Raw genomic sequence first — 23,372 nt, 5'->3', positions numbered from 1 at the left:
ACCATCTCCATTTGGCAACCAATGGCTTCTAAAAGTGCTGAATCTTGAACAATATTTAACATTGCCCCTATAACAACAAAAAAATGCACTTAAATACATGAAAGAATACTAAAGTGGCTAAAATATTTCAATTAATAGCAAAAATAAGAATATGATTTTAGCTAAGTATTTCTGAAATTTCCATAAAGTTACTAATAATTCCATTGGTTGGTCAGAAAAGATACTCTTTAGAAATGACCTAATTCTGATCTGCCTCCAAAATTTTAAAATGACACTGTTCTAAAATAAATCTGAAGGTCAAATTGCTTTATATAAAAACATAACCATTTTCAGGTATTTTTTAATTGGTGTGAAAGACCAGATATAAACATCTCAATTTCAAGGGTAATAAAACTAAGAAAAATATTATGGAATACTTTTAAAACTGTTTCTGATCTTTTCAATACAAAATAACAAAATCAAAATCATAGCTGTATCTTTCTGATCGACTGCTTTTTAAGAATGGTTCAGGGCTTGCCAGTGGCTGCATATTCTGAAGGCAAGCTGTATGTATTTACTATAAAGGGACTCATAGCCCTAAAAAGGCTAGGACAGAAACAAGATGGTTAGCCTAGCACACTGCTTCTTGTCCCAGTAGGGGAGTGCTCTTATGCACAATGTATAAAGAGAGGACAGACACAGCTTTGCCAATCTATGGCAAGAGTGACAACTGACTCTTTCCTGAGAGATACATACACAGGGAGCTTCCTCAGAACCAGGGTAAAGAATAACTAAATACTCTGTCAAACTGTAGAAATTATCTGATTTCAAGAGATACGTTATTTGAATAACCTAAAAAACTACAACTTGGAGGCTCTCTCATATTGAGATTTAACCTCTGTCCCTTCAACTCCTTTCCAAAATGAAAGGATTTACTCTTCCCTATTTACCCTCTTTTTGCTGCCTAACATACTATACCTCCTGAGCACCACTCCAACCACTACTGCCATCACGAATTCCTTGGCCATGCCATTTCTCCTGGAATGAAATTCTAACCTCACTAACGCCTATTCAAATCCTGCCCTAAAATATCCAATTCACCTTCCAATTCCCCCTACGAAGTTTCCTTGCTCTTTCAGTTTCCTCTCTCTCAACACGGAAGACACTCAACATGACATGCAATCAGGACTGCCTTCTGCTGTTATCTGACTACTCTGTGAGGGTGTTCCAACCTCTGCAATGAGACTTGCTCTTTCTCCTCAGACTACCTGCACTTAGGACCATGCCCTTGGCTTTGATTAAAAAACTATTTAAGTATAGTAAGAGATAGCTACAATAATCAAGTTGAGAGGTGATGAGGGTTTAAAATAATGAAAGTGGCCATAATGATAAGGAGCCATTTAAGACAGAATCAGTATGATCGGAAAACCAGTAGGAAACAATAAGGAAAAAGAGAGGAGGCACAGAAACAGCTACTCAATTTCCTCTTGGCAGGGTGCTGACATGGCTTCCAGAATTACACCCAACTCAAAACATTGTCACGTGTATGTAATTGGCAGGAGGAAGAGGCAGAATTAACGAGGGCAGAAAAGAAAGAGAGGGAGGGGAGAAGAAGAGGAGAAAAGGGAAGAGAAGGAGAGAGGAAAGGCAAGTGGGAAAGAGAAAAAGAACACAAATAAAACTAAGCAAAAATGACCAAGACAACTGTGATGCTTTCCTACTCTCCTCTCGCCCTTTCAAATATTTCCACATATAAAAGCAAACAAATTCTGCCTCTGATTCAGAATAAGTAGAGCTATATTATGCTTAGGTTCCCATCACTGACCCCTGCCTCCTCAACATGCCTGGGGTCAACAGTATCTGGGTTTTCACTTACAAAAAAATGTGTGAACACAAACCTAGTATCATTTGAGTGTTGTTGGGGTCCGTTTCTGTTTGCAAGGCACCTATCAGTATATTCACAAGTCTCAACTTCAGTGACAAAAAAGTTATTGGTTTATCATAAGAAGAGCTGTCATCATTACTAAACTTTCCTTCCAGGACCACCTACGGAAGAAATAAATAACATTTAACATTGTCTGTTGTGATACACTATGCCCATGTAACAACTGCCGCAGTGGACAAAGAGAAGATTGGCCTAATAAGCGAGGCTTTCAGTCTAACATTAGCCACTGTGCTAAGTCTATTACTAACTCATGTATGTTATTAGATGTCACTGGCCCATCACCACTTATGGTAGGCCAAGGCATGCAGGCTGACTGACAAAAAAATACCGTGACAAATCTACTTTGTTGATTCACTTAAAATAACTTAAAACTTTTTAAAAAAGCTATTGTTCCATTTTAAAAAATACAATTTAACTTGAATTAGCATACAAAAGAAAACATAGAATATAAAAAACTTTAACAAAATCTTACCTCTGATTTGACTGTGCCAAAGTGATGAGGGAGGGGCAACAAGGAAAGCAGGATATTAATGGAAGATCTTCTCAATTCTGTTGGATTTACATAGCTTTTGAATTTTGAGAGTTCTCTGCCAAAAAAAAAAAAAAATAGGTATTAGCATTTCTGAACGAAAGTATGTTTTTAGCTATTGTCAAATATACATTATGCCAATTTCTCGCAATTCAAGTACTGGGTTTGGTTTTATAAAGTATCCAGTAACTACTTTCCACTGAGTGTATATCTGCAATTTGTGTGTGTGTGAGAGACAGAGAATCTCTATGTTAAACTGTTATGGATTTAAAACTAGAACCTGATTGATTGAATTGAATGTAAGGATTACTCTACAAAAGATCTCTGGGCTGGGGCTGCTCTTACACCTCTAGACCAGGCCAAAAAAGATTCAACATGCCAATGGACAAGTCAGAACTGAAGGAATTCAGGGACGAGGTGGGTCTGGAAGTTCTACACTCATTTAACGTGGCCTGAGTCCCCTTGGGCTATGAAGACAACTGGACAGGATAAAATTAGGAAACTAATTTGGAGGAAGCACCAAAATAGACCAGGCCAAAACTGATAATTGACATACTAGTACAGAATGATAGCTTACCTGTCAGGCAAAATGGTTTCAAGAGCTGAAATAAAGTAAGGAACCACAACATCAATCCCTTTCAAGTCACAGCAGAACAAAGGAGGGGAGTTTAGAATAACGCTGGCCAAGACAGGATGGCACACATAATCATTTATCTGCAAACCTTGAATTAAAAGCATGTAAAATCTAGGAAAGCAAGAAAAAAATTTTAAACAAACTGCTGATCAATTGTTTTTTTTAATTATTAATATTTTCTACATAGTCATCTGAAAGCCTATTTCCAAATTTCACTACTTCTATCCTTTAAATGGTATTACTGGAGTTAGAACAATTCACAAGCGAATACACTAAGAACCAAGTTATCTTTCCTAATGAAAAGAAAAAAAATTCCTGTCTGTTACACCTTCTTACAGTTTTAAGCCTTGCAACTCAAAGTCACAGGTGCCTGCAAATGAAGTAACTGAAAACAAAACAAAAGACTGCAGTAATTACCAATAACTGGAATTACTGAATTGAATTCCATGTCAGTAAAATTTTGCAGCATTTCACAATTCCTGAAAAAAAGTGTGTGTTGTCTTTTATCCCTTCCTCATTATTGTTTGGGGCACAATTAAAGAAAGAAAAGAAAGCTCATTCCACCTTGTATTCATCACAATATGAAGGTCACTTTGAATAAGACTCCTTTTAGGAATGAATATACTTGAATATACCTTACTTTCAACCTCCTCCCCTAAGCCCCAATGAACTAAGCATTCAATCTTTCATCATTCAAGAGTAACTACACTGGTATACCCTTCCACTACTGTAAGGCACTTTTCTCAACAAAACTCTTCAGAAACAACTTCCTCACCTTCTGGTCACTGCTTAACCCATTTCAATCTATTTTCTCCCTCTAGAACTCAACTAAAACCATGTTATAGCAAATAACCAATGGCCCCTCAATTGCTAAATCCAGAAGACAAATCTTAAGCCTTAACTTACTCTGTCTTTTTGAAGCATTCGACCCTTTGATTACTCCCTTCTTCTCTCCTTATTCTTCTATGACCTCCATGGCTATTTCCTTTAATAGATCTTTCTCCACCTGCCTCGTAATACTGGTGTTCCTCAGGCTGTCAACCTCAGTTCTTGCTACTTGTTACTTGTGTACATGGCTTTGCTCACTTGAGAAAATAAGCTCCTTAGAGGCAGGATTGACAGCTAACATTTCTGGACCATCTACAGTGTCTAATATTGTAGTAAAAATGTATTAAAATTTTAGTGTGGCCCTTCCAAATCTCTCCATCATTAATAAAAGTCAAATAAGATGGAATAAATAATACTTCTAAAATAAAAAGGGTATTTGGGGGGTCTTCACCAAATCGGGCAAGGGAGGTAAAAAGGCAGAATTCTTGCAAAAATTTCAATTACTTACATATATTTGCAGGTATTTCAAACCAACATTTACTTATCAATTCAGCCTACTAAGCCATGCTACAATAGAGTTTCACCATCAACTATATAAATGGAAAAATAAACCAAAAAAAATTCTAAGACCTGGATAAATAAGCTGGCAGAATCTCTTCTCCAGTCTTCTTGCTACAAAAAATCCTACACAGTGTCCCACAAGCCTCAGCTCTTCCTGCTTCATAGTTATCAGGAAATTCACTTGCATCAAACATAGGATTGGAAACCATGGTGTCTGTGGACATTTGTGACCCTTTCCGTCGAAACTCCATGCTAGCTTGTGTTGTAATGGCTGGGGAGAAAAAACAAGGGTTTTATTATATTTGTCGATATGCAAATAGGCTCATGGGACCCTGGACACAAAGATCAAATGTTGGTATCATTAAATAGCTACTTGAATAGAATCCAATAATGCTTTTGTTCAGCAACTATGCCTTAATTTTTCTTTAAAAAGGGCTCTCCGAAATCCTTTTAAAAGGGGTAATAATTTACAGGGGTATTGCCAGTTTTACAGATTCTACAAGAAGCATTTTTCAACTGAACTGGATTAGCAGAATACATTTGTATATATCTGTATTCACATACATACAGATATATAATACAGAATTTGGTTTTTCTATTATTTATTCTGTTTTTCCCTCCCCCTATAAAATGATGCTTAAACATAAAGAAAAATAGCTACTGCAATTTACACATTACCCCAGACATCATAACTGAATGGGAAATCCCTCATGCCAGGCTGTATACTTCAGGGAGAGGGCAAGGTAAGGATAAGAAATGGGTAGGGAGGAAGAGAGAGCATTCCCACCACCCACCCAACTCCAAAACACACACCAAAGAATCGCCCAACCAAGCAAAATGAGAATGAACTTTAACAACCACAGACAGCAGCTAACTTGAGGTTGAGAAATCAGAAAATTGGACTGATAAGAAAGATTATCATGGTCATTCGTTGTCACTGAAACAGAAGCCCTTTGAAAGTTGCTTTTATTTTTTACAAAAGATTTCAGTGTATTGAAAATCACTCTGAAATCTTTTATCACTCTACATGAAATGCTTAAATATTTTGTAACAATAGATTTAACAGAATGCAGAGTCAAGCATAAATCTTTATGCAACTTCCCATGAGCCATTTTTAGTCCTGAATAAGCTATCCAGCAATAATACATTTGAAAAACACTACATGCAAAATGCATACAAATCAAACACTAAATCTGTATAAAAATAAGCTTAAAGCTTTAAATTAAAAAAAAAAGCCAAAACACAGTTAGTGCAAAATCCTGGAATTCATGACATGACCAGACTAGTGTACAGAAATAATGGGACTGATTCAGGCAGATTAATTTGCTTTTGCCAGCAATCTTCCCCATTCAAAACACAGAAAAGTATTTTTCTTCCCAAGTGCAAAAACTACAAGAGACAATGACAATCAAAAATTTTAATGGAATTATGAAAAAAAATAAAAACATGACTGCAATTAAGGAGAAGCTTCTGGTTCCTACTTACAAGATTTATAAGAAAGAAGAATTTGGATAAAAGATGCTGCAAGATAATAGAAATAAATGGAAACAAATCAAAGGACAGCAGTAATTATAAAATACTTTAAAGATGGTGAAATTTTACACTAAGTTAAGCTTTTTAGCTTTTTAAAAGTTAGATTAAAAGCTTTATGATACCACAAGTTAGTTCAAAAACAGGAAATTGTGCATTCAGATCCAAAATTATGATTTTTGTATCATGCAAAACAATAAACGAAGGAAATTACACAACTACAAAGAATTGAGGTTTTGAACTGCCCATAACGTGCATTAAAATTTTAGTTCATTAACCCTTCCCAGCTCAATGTTACATTTACAAAGCACAGTGTACTGTCATGTAAATCTAAAGCTAACCAGTTCATAAAAGCAAACATTTTAAGTTAGAGGTGAACTACATGGTAGAATTCCTTGATGGCAGCCAGTACTTACAAAGCAGACTAACAGAGTTAATATCCTCAAACCTCCCACCACCCTCAAGACGTCGAGTGGCAACCAACAGCACTCTAACCCATTCAACTATCTGGACACCTCGTAACTCCTAGGTAATGTAACAGCCTTTCTCATCTCTTAACACAAGGTGGGGAAGGAAGATGGTAAGAGTTAAAAGTAAGAATTTGTTGCCCACATAGGATGTGAACTCTAGTTTCTATCTTTTGGCACAAGAGAGTGAGCAAAGCTGTTACAAACTCCTGAGAGAGTTTCCCTTTAAGCAAGCCCACTAAGGAAGCAGCAGGTTGAGCCACTGTGGATTCAGGGATTTTAATGTCAACAAGCTTGATACCCAGAAGTTACATTGTAAAGAACTGCACCTTAATAAAAAAGAAAAAATATGACTGACTCATTCTAGAAAATACAATACAAATTAATAAATATAAACATGGGTCAGAAAACTCAAAACATAAGCACAAGAACATAAGAAAATATAAGCCAAAAAATTTTTTTAATGTTTTCATTTAGTCATCAAGTAAGTACACTTACTTATCCATAAGTAAAACTTGCCAACAAAATATAAAATGGAAATGGCCAAATATAAAGTGTCAGAATTTGAACAAAATAAAGGAATCCCTGAACTTAGTCATGCAATCTCAAATTCCTGAAAAAGCCTTTATATTCACTTTCTAAATTATTTAAAGATTTGTAAGAACATCCAAAATAATTACACGTATATAATGCTAATAGACACAGACCTTAGTTCTGAGATGATATATAATAGTTAAGAATGCATTTCTGAGAGAAAGCAGGGACCCTTATGGCTATTTTATTAGTTTTATCCTTGGAATTAACACTCTCCCTAGAGATGCATAATCTAATGCAATTAGGTATCCTTTTACGTCAAGTTATTTTCAGTCTCAGTGGAAAAGTGCTTCTCTACCAAACAACCAACATTAATTATAAAATTGCACAAAGCACAGTGCCTGCCACAGAGTAACTGTAACTCAATAAATGCTAGCCATTATTATTGTTTAGCTCTACAAAGCAAGTCATAAATATTCAGTATATTCTGCAGTATCCCACCTCCCATCCTGCACTCTGCATCACTACCTTCAAGTGAAATGGTAAGATGACAAAAATAAATCAGATTTAGATAGAGCTTCATTTCTATAATAAAATCTAAATGAAGATATCAGGGTTGTTAATTAATTCTTCACCAGTCCTATTTACTTACAGAGCAAATGATATTTTTTAAAGTGTGCTCTTGAAATAAAGTTCTCTAGACTAAAACCTAAGAGGTTAGAGTCTTCTGTGAAGCAGAAATTTTCTAATATTCACATGTAGTAATGAGTGAATGGCTGTCAAAATCTAAGAAAACACTTCCTGTGAATAAATTTCCAGTCAATATCTTTAATTCTTTATACTAATATTATTATCCTGGCTGACATGAAGGGAACTTCCAGGTCACCTACTAAAAGGAATCTGATTTTAAAAAAGTAGCTAACCTGAAGTGTGTCTAATAAAACCAGACAAAAGCCAAACCTCACAGAACAAACATAAAAAGGACAAGTAGGAAAACTTCCAAAATTCTGTTACTTCAGCTGGAAGGGGTTAAGCACAAGACACAGATTGGTCAGAGACAGAGAGCTTTTTAAGATACATATTAATCTTGCAGGTAGGAAAGATTAAAAAGAAAAAAGAAAAAAAAGAAAAAATGGTAACGTATTTCTTGAGCAATATTTACCAGTCATGCTGCTGTCTCTGTTTATCCCATTATGAAGTTTACAGTGAACAAATGCTGCATCAAATAACCATGATCCAAAGAGATTCAAGATGCTGTTAACCTTTGGTCTCCGTGGGGCAGGCAGTGGTCGGGGTTCTGAACTAGTCTGATTCGGACTTGACAGAGGAGAGGTGGAGGATGTCTGGTGTTGAACTTTCGAGGCATGAGCAGTAGTAACCTATTAAAACAACACAAGAATATAGCCACACATGAAAAGTCTGAGAGAACAGCAGGACTTTTTAAAAAGGATGGCAGATTCAAAAGCTAATTTTATACAGTAGAATAACGGAGATGAAAACTCTTACTGTGCTTGTCTTCATGGTGGCCTTATTCACAGTAACAGCCCGGTGCCTCCGGTTATGTGGTGGAGTGGTATTGACAGCAGTGCTTTGAGGCATACTTAATCTATTTACGGGTGTTGGAGGAGCACTGTCTGATCGGGGTCTAGAAATGCCTTTAAAGAAAGACAAATGGAGTTATTTTTCATAGTTCAAAATATGTGGTCAGAAAATCTTCCTCAAGCAAAACCAGTGAAGGCTCAGGACGGACTATAACAGAGACTGCTAGCTGCCTCCCAATATCCATTCATCCTATCCCCCTGAGTTATAGAACACAAATTTCAGCTGGACATGGCTACCCAAAATAAACAACTACATTTTGAAGCTTCCCTTATAGCTAGATGTGGCCATGTTCTCACCATAGAGAAATGGGCAATTATTGGGTGGGTCTTCCAAGAAATCTCCTTAAAAGGACCAAAGGTAGATGCTCCTTCCTTCCCAATTCCTGAATAGGACATCTGGAACTCTTTCAACCAGCATATAATATATTTAGTGCATATAAAAATGCTTAAGGAAATGACAGATATTAAATATCACTGGTTTTTAACAGGTTAAAAATATTCTGACTTTTCATATTTCTAAAATGTGAAAAAGTTTCAAACAATAATTCACAAAAAGTGTAATTTGCTTCCTAATGATACACATAAGACTATCTAATGCATTTTAATCTGTATTTTCTTGAATTACTAGTGAGAATGAATACTTTTCTCTTTTGAAAATCATTTATTCATAGCCTTTGCCCATTTATCTACCAGGTCTTATTCTTTTCCTTTGCACTGTTTGATTTATTTATATAATAATAACAAAAACCCTCTAACTATTACACTTGCTGCAAATAATTGTTCCCAGTTTCTTATCTGTAATCAAATATGTTCATCTTTTCTTTGGGCTGTCCATAATAGTTTCTAAAACTAGACTCTAGAGTTATCTTCAAACATCGAGCAACATACACAAAATTCACCTAAGAATGCATCCACCAGACAGCTGATTCCACGCATGGCACGAAAAAATATTTGAGGCAGATGTTTAAGGCAGGGATACTGATTCAACTCTTGTGGCATTCCGCTCACATTTAAGAACTGTTCCTGAAATTTGGGAGTAGAGCTTATAATGGCTGGGTTACTCAAATCCACGGGATTACTATCAAAAAAGAGAGCAAGAATTAATTACACATTTAGAAATTTCTTTAGCAAGAAAATGCATGCAATCTAATTTAAGAACAGGGCTGTCTGTGCCTATTTCTTTGATTCAGAGAGATTAACCTATATTTAATAGGCTAGGGACTCAAACATCAACACCACTTTACAGAAGACCTGCAGTGTGCTTACATGAATTTACTTTGCCTATTCAGAGAATGAGAATCAAAATAAGACTGGAAGTTTTAAATTTTTTAAAAGTATGCACTGATATTTTGTAAGATGTTTGGAATTAAGAATTGGAATGGTAAAACTATAAATAAATCAACAGGAACCCCAAGGAGAAAATTTTACTTTAATATTAACATTTCCAATTTTTAAAAAATTATGTATAAAATCGAGATTAGTGTTTGTGCTCAGGTGTATGTACTAAAGCCATACATTTTAATGCACTTAAAACAATGTATTTGGACATGAGTTGTATTTTATGTACAAATAATTTTAAATATTTCCATTAAAATATAGATTTAATTTCCACTCAAAATAGCCTGCTTAACTGCCCATTAGACAGTCTTTCCAACTCAAAGCAATAGTGTTAGTAACTCTACAGCCAGCACCTAGAAAGACATTCCACTAGCTACAAGATGAAAAGAACCTGGCTGAGAAATATAAATCAGTGGTTTATAGATTCTCTGGCCTTTGAAATCTCTTTCTCCATCCACTCAGACTCTTAATTTCAAGTAACTGCAAATGGGGATGGGGAGAGTGTATGCATGTATGGAAAATGGGCTTCTACTATTAGTACACTGTATCCACAGAACTGAAGGCCGCTATGCAGGGTAGAGGAGATAAGAAGTCTCTGGTAGCAGTGCCTACTAAAGGCGCCGTGTTGGGAAGTAAGAAAAATAAGCAGTAACTTTGGAATGCACTACAACTCAGTTCAGCAGAGCTCTGCCAAATTCATGTCTATTCGATACTGAAAACTGGGGAGAGAATATACCAGCTTCTACCAGCTTCTCCAGATGTAAACCTGGTGTGATTTTATTGGCATTCAAATATTCAGAGAACAGATTCAAGAAAATAATGAAAACGTAAAATGAGAATGGGTAGCAAAGGACATGGATCAGACCACAGAAACTGCACTCCTGCAGCTCCCAATACCCTGTGTATCTGACACATTTGGAGAACCTGTTATGGATCCAGATTCCACCTAGATTTACTGAAATAGAATCTCCTGGTAGCACCGGAAGGGCAGCTGGCCATGCACAAACAAGCACAAGTATTTGAGAACCAGAGTGTTTCAGTTAAGAGGAACAATTTTTTTCCCTGGAAAAAGATGAAGTATTACCATACTAGACAAAATTTTGGTGCCTGTCTTCCCTATCATATTCAGCCCCCTTCCCAGGAAATTTGTCAATGATCATAGCAGCTCCTTCTGAGCAACCTTCTTGAATCTGCCTGCCACCTAGCCTCAGCTCATTTAACAAATGGGGTAAAACTGTCCAATAGGAGGCAATACAGATGTTTGCTAGAGAACTTTAACTGATGTAGCCTAACAAAATAAGCTTAATCCAATTTATCCCTTTTGACCATCTGAGCAAAGGACAAGCCCCAGTGACTGAAAGAGCTAGAGGTGGAGGGTTACACAACATCCAGCTATTTACACCACTAGGTGGTCATCATGGGGCTGCATGGACCCCAAAGGCAGGAAGAAAAAGGGTCTCAGGGGAAGGCTGCCAGAGGAAGAGAGCAGTGTGAATGCACAAGAAGAGCAAAAAAAAGCCAAGAGAGACAGATGACAGAGCAGCCTGTCCCAAGGCTGCCTTGATCCCTCCCCATTATGAGTATTGGATGTTCACTGCTTCGTGGAGTCCAGTGAGACTCATTATCCTCTTTTTCACCTGCATTTGTTTAAATAGGTTCCTATTCTGTATATATATACATACATACATACACACATATATAAAACCCTGACTAAAATAATAGTATCTTTCAGCTCAAGAAGAAAGATAGAGCCTGAAGTGATCAATTAACAGTGAAAACACAGGCAAAGATTATCCAAGAACTATCTCTAAAAAAGATTCCACAACTAGAGTTTTACTGGTGATTTATTTCAAATTCTCAAGGAATATGTAACTTTCATGCAACAGAGCACAGAAAAAGATAGGATGGTTCCTTTTTTTTCAAGTTAACAAAATATAAATTAGTCAAAAAATAGAAATAGAGACAATCTGGGAAAACATTAAAAGAATAGCATTCCATAACCAAGAAGAACTTTTCTCTAAAGAATGAAGGCCAATTCAATATTGGGAAATAAATTAATACAATAACAACAGGTGGAAAAGAAAAAATATTTAGTTGCTTAAATGGATCCCAAAATATGATTTGAAAATAATTCACTACTGTTTCTGATTTCATTTCTATTTTTAAATTAAAAATTAAAAATGTTAACTGCTTAGGAAACCAGGAACATTAAAAAGAATCTATCTAGTATCAACAACCAATATCCCCCTCAAAATTTCATGTAGTAGAGGCATTTCAATGAAAATCAGAACAAACGAATGTCAAAACAGCATCATTTTAACTCAGCAGTATTCTAGAAGTTCTGACTAATGCAGTAACTTACAGAAATAATAACAATAACAATAATGGCAACTTTTCTCTAAAGCACCTACCACCCACAAGATATACCGTTTTACATATTTTTCCTTCAATTCTTATAACAAGATGGATATTGTTATTATCTCCATTTTACAGATTAAAAAGAGACTGAGGCCTAGGGATACTAAATTGCTTGCTCACGTCGACAAAAAAAAAAAAGTAGAACATGAACTCAAACACAGGTCTTACTGCAACCAAAGCACTTTTAATTTATTACCACAGACTCAAGACTCAAGTATGAATTACTAGAAAGGAGACATTTCTTTTCTCTTAAATGTAAGTACTGGGGATTGAACCCATGACCTCATGCATGCTAAGTGTGCATTCTACAGCTATTCCCTGCCCACCCACCCCTCCCTTTTTTAAGAAAGGAGACTTAAGGAGACATTTCTCATTTGCATATGTTTCCATTATATCTAGACATCTCAAAAGAATCAATGAAATACTCAGAACATTTTAAAATCCCAAATATACAAAAAAAAGTAGAACATTTTCTTTATAGTAGCAATAACCACTCATAAAGTTTAACAGTAGAAAAAGTTATCCTTTCACAACATCAGCAATAAATACACAGGAATGATCGTAAAAGAACTATGCAGATATTGGCGAAGAAAACTACAAAACACTTCTGCAAGATATTTAAAATTCTCAAAAAGAAAAATACCTACTCTTAGAAAGGCAGATTCACTATAGTAAGATACCAGCTTCCCCTAAATATAAATACAGGCTTAATACAATTCTCATCTTTGGCAGAGTCTAGTTAGCTGTTTACTCTCTTTTCCTCCCATGTTCTCTTGCAATTAAGTGCGGCATATGTCTCAGTTCTGGCTAATGGAGTATGGGTAGCCATGATTTACATCACTTCAGGAGCTGGTCCATAAAAACCTCCCACACAATTTTCCTTGCTCTCTCTCTTTTCCATCTTCCATCCAGACACAGAGGCTCCTGCTTACAAAGACAAAACGCTAATAAAGCCACACACTGAACGTGGCAGAGTCTCTGCCAGCCTGGGACCACAAACAACTACATGAGCAGGGTGACTCATTATCCAAGATTTATGAAACATACTGTACTAAGCCACTAAGATTTTCAGGTTCATCTGCTAAAGTAGGACATGTTCCTTACCCTAATTAATACACACTGCAAACCCCAAAAGGTTTTGTGAGGTTCTTCTGTTTACCTGTCTTTTGTAACATGTCAAATGGATTCTAAAATTCATCCAAACTGTTAAACAGGCAATGAGAGATTAAAAAACAAGTTCTAAGAAATGGAAAAAGGGAGAAAGACATTAGGTCTATGAAATATCAGTAACTATTATAAGACTGAAATAATCAGAAGTGTGAATCTCCTATAAGAATGAATGAAGAGATTAATGAAATAATATGCGACCCAAAGACAAAACTCATATATAAAAAGGAACTTAATGTCACAAAGGAAACAAAGTCAAAAGAAATCATAAATCAGGATCTATCTGATCAAAGAACACAGAAGGACTTTCTAATCTGAAAGGAAACAGAAAATGATCAGAGAAAAAGATGGATTTTAAAAAATAAACTAGAATCACTGAAAGATGAAAAACACAAACTACAAATTGAAAAAAAAATGACAGAAAATGGTTAATATCCCTAATTTATAAAGGTCATACAGAGTAATTCAGAATCACTAACAAACAAATAGAAAAATGAGGCTGGTCAAACCAGAAAGAGAGTATGCAAGGAAAAAGTTTACAGATCAAGATAGTACACAACAGAATAAAAGTTCCACAGAGCACAAGGACAGGGCTAGTAGAGAGACAGGAAGAGATGAAACTGAATCGATAGAAATACTATAAAGAAAGAAATAGCAGGAAGTATTACTTTTAGTAATTTGCCCCACATGAAATTTTATGATGTACACTCAGTGAAATTTTAAACAAGGCTACTAGAGGAGAGGCCCTGAGAGCCAGACTGACCAGTCAGTGCTGGTCACAGAGAGGAACAAGGCAGTCGCCAGTCTCCACAGAATGTGACAAAGTCCTGGGAGAGATATCATCATCCAGGCTGCAGAAACAGGGAAGAGAATAAATGCTACATCTACTGCAGGGAACAAGCCCCCGAAGAGTATGGACCAAGAGCAGTTCAGGATAGCCTAACCCTGCGGGGACAAGGAGGGCAGGGGCACATGATGTAGATGCGTGTCTTGTCCAGTCTGCCTCCACCTGATGACTGTGCTTAGCAGCCACATTGTGAACTCCAGCAAGGAGCTACAGCATGGTTCCTGCCCTAGACACTTACTGGTAAAGAGCACATAAAATACTAAAAGAACAGTACCTTAGCATATGTAAAAAGCGAAACCATGTCTGTGCAACACACTCATTATCCATTTCAGGAGGAATCAGACTGGCATCTTCATCGGGAACTTTAAATGGAGGAAATGAAGGACCATATGTAAAGCGTAGCAATCTAGAAAATAAAAAAATCACACCACTAAATTCATTTCATAACAAAATGAAAGATACACACAAGCATTAAAATATAATAAGAGAAATGTGTTAAGAGAAAATAAATGAAACTTGTATTATACCTCACTAAAGTGAATAAAATAAATGAAAACCCTTGTATATGAAATAGACAAACCAGCAGAGGATTTCCAGTTCTGCAAAAGATTTTTTAAATTATTATTTAAAACATTTATTTATTTAAGTAATTAACATTATTTATAATTTAGTTCATATATTTCTAAGTTAAATAATTTATAAGTTTGTTATTTATAAAATTATTTCTTTATGAATTTATAAATTTATGTTTATTTTACTTATTATTTAATTATAATTATAAAATTATAAGTGCTTTTATAAATTCAATATTATATCTCATAAATTTTATAACATAACATATATAACATAATACTATATTGTATATGATGTAACACATAATACTGTATATGATAGTTATAATTATATATAAGTTTATAACATAGTATAGTAATAAAAGTGGCAAATTATATATATTACTTTATAAAATTATAATTTAGAATTTTAATTTATAATGGCAAATAATAAATCATATAATCATAATATGCAATTATGTTCACATAATTAGTCACATAATATAAATAATAAATTATTTAAATTATTTTTAAAAGATTCACTGGACTGCAAACTCCTTCAACACAACTAAGCTATAATTTATTCATAACTGCTATATAATTTTACAGGAAGTTTAGAATTTATGGTGTGCCTTAAAAGTAATTCAATTTGACAATTCAATTACTCAAAATAATGTTCCAAATGTATTAAAACTATTCAAAGCCCTCTGACTCAATTATTAATCTATAATTATATAATCATATCAACATTTTTTGGGGGGGCAATTAGGTTTACTTATTTTTTTTTTAGAGGATGTACTAGGAATTGAACCCACAACCTTGTGCATGCTAAACATGTACTCTACCAGTTGAGCTATATCCTCCCCCCTCGTATCAACAATATTTTTAAAGTAAAACCCTGGGAACAACTTAAATACCAAAAGAACATGGAAATTAAATCAATTATAATTTCATTTATATAATGAGAAACTATAAAGCCATTAAAAATATGATCTTGAGATTTATTTTAGAAAAAAGCATATGTAATTACTGGGACAAGAATCAGACATCAAATGAAAAAGCAGACAATACTATATAGAATAATCTCAAATTGATTTTTTTAAAAAGGGAACTAAGTGGAAAAAAATACATTCAAATGTTAACAATGGTTATTTGTAAGTGATAGATATTTTCCCCTCATCTTTCAAATTTTCTATTATATGCATGTATTGTTTTTACCATCAAGATAAAAGTATTATTTAAAAATAGATTCATAATATTGACATTCACCAAGATGTATCAGAATCAAAAGAATATTCCAAACATTCATCTTAGTTCAAATGATGACATAGGTATAAACATCTTATTAACTCCAAAAGACCAGTCTACCTTCTGATACAGAATACTACCTACAAATTATCTGTTCCTACTTCCACAAGTAACCCCCAATCAAATCTGAATCAGATCAAGTCTCTAGATCTGACAACCAGTTGACAGGAAATATAAGAGATAGGGGAACATGTTAATTAACACAATCAACACAAAATCAGAAAAATCCAGAATGTGAAACTCTCTATAGGACAAACAATCCAGTTCAATAAAAAAAAATTTCTTTTAACTGCAAGGAAATAAAAATGAGAGAGCAAGAATATATAGTTTAAAATAGGCTGAAGAAATATACGTCAACTAAATACAATGTCCAATGTCCGTATCTTGTTTGCATTCTGATTCAATAGTATCAACTATTAAAAAAAAAAGAGAAACACATTCAGCGACACTTCAACACTCAGTAGCTAACTGATATTAAAAAATCATTTGCCATTTGCAGCAACATGGATGTCCCTGGAGAATGTCATTCTAAGTGAAGTAAGCCAGAAAGAGAAAGAAAAATACCATATGAGATCACTCATATGTGGAATCTTAAAAAAATAAAAATTAAAAAAAAAAACACAAAACAGAAACAGATTCATAGACATAGAATACAAACTTGTGGTTGCCAGAGGGGAGGGGAGTGGGAAGAGACAGGCTGGGAGTTTGAAATTTTGTAGATACTGATAGGCAAATGTAGAATAGATAAACAAGATTATACTGTATAGCACAGGGAAATATACACAAGATCTTGTGGTAGCTAACAGAAAAAAGAATGCAACAATGAATATGTGTATGTTCATGTATAACTGAAAAACTGTGCTCTACACTGGAAATTGACACAACATTATAAACTGACTATAATTCAGTAAAAAAAAACTTAACATTTTGTTTAGGTATGTTAATGGTATTGTGGTTATGCTTAAAAAAGAATTTTTATCTTTTAGAGTTATATTTTAGAAGATGGAAAGTTAAAATGAAAAAAATAAGTCTGAAAAATTAAAGCCTAAGAGTTTACTCAGAGAATGGTGATAGTATTACATAAAAACAGTTTTAAAAAAGTAAAATTATTATTATTATAAAAAACTGCCTACTTTGGTACAAAGGAGCATGTGACAGTATAGTCCCATTTCTGTAAAATTATGTACAAACATATATAATGAGATTTCTGGTAAACTTAACTTTTTTTGTTGTACCTTTTCTTTGTTTTTAAAAAATAATGATCATGAACATTTAAATAAGTAGAATAAGAGTGGGATTTGGGGGATGGGAATAGTACGGCTCAGAATTTATCTGCCTCTCCAAGATACATGCTTAATCTGAAAAGTTTTAGATTAGACATTAACCAAACTGATCCATCTATTTTTAAAAAGTGGCTCAATTCTATATCTAAAGTACAGTAATAAGAGACACAAGACAGAGGCTTTTTACGATGTACTTATGAATCCCAGAAATACACAAAACTAGGGGGAAGCTGCCTAAGACCAGACAGATGAAAGAAGGCAAGTCAATGATGACAACTTACCTTGAAGTGAGCGCACAGATGACCTTGCTCCACTGTTCCACCACTGCCGGGTGGTGCCTCCAGTTAGCCACCATCTCCTTGGCTGTTTTCCAGTAAGGAGGTGTTGGGAAGCACCGAGTACAAGCTAGTAACCAAACCTCAAAGAGAACACCAATCAGCTTCTCTGCTAGATTCTCAGCAATGCCACCTTACCAATAAAAAGAAAACATTCTTGGCACACTTATAAAGCACAATCTTTAGTTCACTGATTTCTGAGAACTGGTCAAAAAATTAAAATAACTGTAATGCTAAGTTTTGACTTTCAAATAACCATTTAATAGTAAAAAGGAAAAACTATTCTTAGGAGTTCCTATGAAGGAAATCATGGATGCATCAACCCATTATCACTTTTAAAGTTTTCAGGTCGCCCTGCTCAGTTCTTATTGAAGATGTTAATCTCCAGCAGAGGAACAGGAGCACAGAGGGGTGAAGGGAAAGGATGAATGTTTATGATGAATGACTATTATGAGTCAGTTTCTGTGTCACACAGCTCATACACAGAACCTCACATTAATTCTGCAGTATAGGTATTTATAATATCTATTACCGATTATTAATTATATCTATTTTGAAGATGAGAAAACAGGTTCAGGAAATTTAAATAACTTACCCAAGTTTACACAGCCATTAAGTAAAGGGATCAGAACAAATACTCAAGACATTCTACCTCCAAACTTGCTATAAAATGCTTTAAGTGTTTGAAAGCCACCCTTCAAGGGAGAGGAAGACAAAGAAGGGAGCCAAAGGACTGGTGCTGGGCAGGACAGAGTCTCAACCATGAAAACAGAGATGCTCCCTGGTTGTGAGCCCTGGAACTAGGAAGAACAGCAGTGGTCTGTACTCTACATAGCTCCACAAGGCAAATTTGGGACTCGAAGGAAAAGCTATAAAGATTCCTATTTCAAATGAGCAAAAAAGAAGTTTCAACAATAACAAGCCCCAGAAGGAGATGGACTGACTGCCTTATGGTGCTGAAACCACCAGCATTGGGAGTGTATAGCAGAGAGACAGTGTTTGTGTCTAGCCAGCTATCATCAATACCAGACAGGGTATTCCTATTGTGGGGTCCCTTTCAATACTAATTTGTGAATTTTTTTATTTTTAGGATATCTTCTTGGACACTGCATTTGTGTGAGAGCACAGTACACTTACACGTGTTAGTAAAGAGACTACACAGAAGAAAAAGAAACAAGGAAACTTGGAACTAGAGTATCAGCTCATTGCCTTTGTACACTGTGCTATAACATGCAACGCAGGACATCTAAAATACACTCTAAAGTCTTATAAAATTGGAGGCTGTTTGTGGAGAGCAGGGTATAGCTCAGTGGTAGAGTGCATGCCTAGCATGCACAAGGTCCTGGTTTCAATCCCCAGTACCTTCATTAAAAAAATAAACCTAATTACCTCCACAACCCCCCAAAAAAGTTGGAGGCTTTTTAATGGCTAAGTAATGAATGACATACTGTCATACTTCCAAACAGAACACTTCTAAGATTTTGTAGGTTTCATTTACTAAACCAAGTATCTTCTGTGCTATCAAGTTTTCAGTCTACTTGGGTAGCTACTTTGTAATCAGGTACATTACATATAGGCTCTAATTTAATCAATTAGTTGTTTCTTATATTGGTTCTATCTTAATATACTGAACAAGCTACTGTTTCTATCATTAAACAGTGTTAATTCACTGAATCCCTCCCTACATTAGCAAAATCATCACTGAAGGTAAAATAACTTCACCCTGTGCCTTTGAGGGTTTTCCATTCTAAGAACTGCTAATCTTGGTTTGTCAACTGTCATGCCAAAATTTAAATCCTCACTGAGTTTACTACTCACTGAGTCTAAAAGCAAACTATTTGGAAAAAAAATAACAAACCTTGAACAGTTGGTGGCGCTAGAAGTATGTCATTAATCTGCAGAAGAAACAACAGTAAGACTTCCCAGGTTTCTCTGGCCATGATGGATGACTCACGGGCCAGTTTCTGAATGGTTCTCAGGACCTGTAAGCATAGTCGGATCTGACTGGGGCCCTGTTCCTGCCTGAAGAAAACAGACAGATATCACTGACAAGCCTTGAGGAGAGAAAGCAACCGTTAAGGACAGATGACTTTTGGATGCAGCAAGCAATGGTCCAATGACACTCCCTAACAGCATTAGCAGACAGGACTAGGCACACCCTCTTCAGTTCAAAGCTACTTCCTCATCATAGTTTGGCACTCTGGGATCTCAACCTACCACTCCTACAAGAGTTTGAAAAGCTCCTGGGGAGAGGGGGGGATACTGGAATGTAAACTTTACCTCTGGATTTTCTAACTCTGAAATGTGCCTGGCACATACACTAGATACTTAGTAGGTTCCTGCTGAAAGAATGAGTAAATACCCACAGTCACTTCTGCTCACACTGAAGCAGAATGACCTTTGTATTCGTAAAAAAAAATTTTAAACACACATTCACAAGAATTCTGCATGTGATTTCATAGTGCTCACAGACCCTTTGAAGCTAATGTCTGCTGGAGAAGAGCCTACAGAATGGAATATCCTAATAGGTCCCCCCAAACTGATGAGGTATAGAGGCAACTGTCTCAGAAATGAGTAACTGCTACCGCTTTTCTACTAAAAAAGGTAACTTAACCCAAGATATGGGGCTCCAAAAGTACCCAAAATACTCCCAAAGAACAGTTTCATAACTCTCTCTAGTCCACAGGACCATTTTTTCCCAAGAGAATAAGAGAGATCAACATATCAGGGCTAGGGTTGAAGACAGAAATCCAAGCTCCAGCCCTATCCCCACTATTGAAAGTGGACCACCTGAGAATTTCAAGAATCATAGGAAACCCAGTGCATTAGCATGGCAAATACCTCCACAGCTCCCATGTGAAACCCAAGACTATTACTGAACTAAATCTTGAGGCCAAGTTCCTATATATTATGACTCATGTCATAAAGAATTGATAAAACATGTCTAAGTCAGAGTAGGGAACCTCAGAGACTCCTCAAGAAATCCAGAAAATCAAGTACTTAGAACTCCACTCCAACCTTTGGATAAGGATTCTCAGATTCTGGGCCATGATCCAAAAAAGCAGACACTTACTCTGGAGTTCGGAGGAAAAAAAAAAAAGACAACACTAAGTTTTCCCTAAAGAAGTCAGACCTAAAGCAAAATGATGAGACATTCACCTAGGAAAAGCCAAGAACCCCAAGAGCAGGGAGATGTCCCATATTCAGTTGTAGGTAAATCCAATCCATGTGAAGCCATGAGATTCAAGCTTTTGTCTGTTGCTCTGGCTACTAAAGAAGAGTGAGAAATATATACTAACTCCAAACCTCAATTACCCATATAAAAGGAAACCGAGAATAAGAAACAAAAACATCACTAGTGGTCCTGGGGGCTGACACTCTTCCAAGCTACCAATAACACTGCAAGCCTCCCAAATGGTGACCTAGGCCTACCTATCACTTTCAGTTTCTACCTGCCCAGTGGCAGAAAAGGGAACACCTGCTCCTTAGGTACTGTTGCCTCACTCAGAAGCCCTAAATTTAGGAGCAGTGTCCAAGTTTCTCCAGCTAAGAGAAACAAGATAATCTTCACTGAAGAATAAACAAAAAATTCTAAACACCAGAGATGTTCCTTTCCCCCCTAATATTTTCCAAAGCAACTTATGATATTCAGGAAAACTGTGCTAGAGCAAAAGCTGGTGAACTATGTATGGCCAATAGGTCAAACCTAGCCTGCCATCTGTTTTTATAAATAAAGTTTTATTAGAACACAGTCATACTTATTTATTTATATATTGTCTACAGTTGCTTTCTCTACAGCAGCAGAGTTGAAGAGTTGTGACAGACACTGTATGGCCCACAAAGCCTAAAATATTTACTATATGGCTCCTTACAAAAAACGTTTGTCAACCACTGCTTTAGAAGAACACCACATTTTCTAAAGTATAGTATATTTGAGCAATGAAAACCCTGATCAGTTTTAAAAGATAGGTCACTCCTCACTCAGTTATGCCAAAAAAAAAAAAACCTGATAGGCAAAAGGAAAAAGGTTACATCTACTACGACTTAAAGCAAAGTGGTAAAGGCTGCTTCCTCTATTTTTAGTGTTAGTTTTTATAAAAAACAATTAAGTAAAAGATGACAATTTTGTGAACTATCTGAATAAAAAAAAATGGAAACTTCCAATAATAGAAGATGAGATCATAACTCTGAATATTTAGGACTGAAAATATTCACCTCCCTAAGATACTACTGGCTAGGAGAACTCTAATATTCATTTCAGCACCCTCTCAGAGGTATGTACACATACACTTTTGAGAAAACAAGCGAATTACCAAATCGTAAAATGAACAATTTATAAGGTAGCCTTGTTTCTCAAAAGAGAAAAGCAAAAGGCTAATACTCAAATGCCATTGATTTTTTTTCATCAATACAAATTCACTGAGCACTGAGATGTAAGAGTACAAAGAAGAAAAAGACACAGTGACAATACTACCCACCATCCATGAGACTGTCCCATGCAGTAAGAAAAAGCCTAGTAAATTAGTCTCCTAAATGGGATGACAAGAAAGTATTAAAACTACTGTATCATTTTAAAAGAACCTGCTTAGCCACAGACAATATACTAATTACTGCCCACCATTTCCTATTACTATTTCAATTTGAAATTAATAAATACAAGCAACCAGCATTTAATTCACCCTAATGTAATAACAGTACTGCACCAGGTACTATGGAAGCCCAAACTACATATAACCCAGTTCCTGCCCTCAGGTTGGTTAGATGGGGAAATGAGACATACACATTTTAAAAGGATAAGCAGTAAAACTGGACAGATACAGAGTGGCACAGGAAGCACTCTACAGATTCAAAGAAGGTATGAGTGCTATGGGCCTGGTGGTCAGGTAAGGCAGAATTTAAGATGAAACACCAAGAGTAAGACGTGGACAGCTGGGAGAGGAGGGCGAGGATGGCAAAAGGGTAGGTAACAATGTGGAAGATGTTTAAGGAGTCTTGGGAGAATGTCTTATTTAGGAGTCTGACCAAAGAGCAGGGCTCATGAAGAACCAGCGGCAGCTAAACTGGTTAGGGGCCAGATTACAGCCAGCCCTCCACACCAGGTAAGGCGTGTACAGGCACACTTAGTTGTATTGCACTTCATTTTACTGCACTTCACAGATTCTGTCTTTTTCTTTAAACAAATTGAAGACTTGTGACAACCCTGTGTCAACTGAGCAAGTCTTTCAGTGCATTCTTCCAACTGCGTTTGCTTACATCATATCTCTATGTCACATTTTGGTTATTCTTGCAATATTTTCATTATCATTATTTCTGTTATGGTGATCTGTGATCTTTGATGTTACTACCATAATTGTTTTGAGGTGCCATGAACCACACCCATATAAGATGGCAAACTTAACTGATAAATGTGTGTGTTCTGCTCCACCAACCAGCCATTTTCCTGCTTTCTCCCTCTCCTCAGGCCTCCCCATTCCCTGAGACATAACAATATTGAAATTAGGCCTCTTAATAACCCTA

The 23,372-nt window shown here is 35.7% G+C and overlaps 1 protein-coding gene across 2 annotated transcripts in view; it reads right to left on the bottom strand.

The window, feature by feature from the left end:
* Positions 1-23,372, bottom strand: part of RALGAPB (Ral GTPase activating protein non-catalytic subunit beta) — an 84,792-nt gene that overhangs the window by 41,539 nt on the left and 19,881 nt on the right. For both annotated transcript variants that reach the window (XM_006202548.4, XM_006202547.4), the window contains exons 4-14: positions 19,714-19,877; positions 17,802-17,988; positions 14,653-14,784; positions 9,508-9,686; positions 8,514-8,662; positions 8,170-8,386; positions 4,546-4,747; positions 3,031-3,198; positions 2,397-2,511; positions 1,878-2,025; positions 3-67 (exon numbers count right to left, since the gene is read on the bottom strand). In XM_006202548.4, the coding sequence (XP_006202610.2) occupies positions 3-67; positions 1,878-2,025; positions 2,397-2,511; positions 3,031-3,198; positions 4,546-4,747; positions 8,170-8,386; positions 8,514-8,662; positions 9,508-9,686; positions 14,653-14,784; positions 17,802-17,988; positions 19,714-19,877 (1,726 nt within the window). The remainder of the gene's footprint in view (positions 1-2; positions 68-1,877; positions 2,026-2,396; positions 2,512-3,030; positions 3,199-4,545; positions 4,748-8,169; positions 8,387-8,513; positions 8,663-9,507; positions 9,687-14,652; positions 14,785-17,801; positions 17,989-19,713; positions 19,878-23,372) is intronic.

This window comes from Vicugna pacos, chromosome 19 (genome assembly GCF_048564905.1).
Source record: "Vicugna pacos chromosome 19, VicPac4, whole genome shotgun sequence".
Taxonomy (NCBI): Eukaryota; Metazoa; Chordata; class Mammalia; order Artiodactyla; family Camelidae; genus Vicugna; species Vicugna pacos.
Note: the sequence above shows the minus strand (reverse complement) of the source record. Positions and strands in the feature narration are given on the sequence as shown.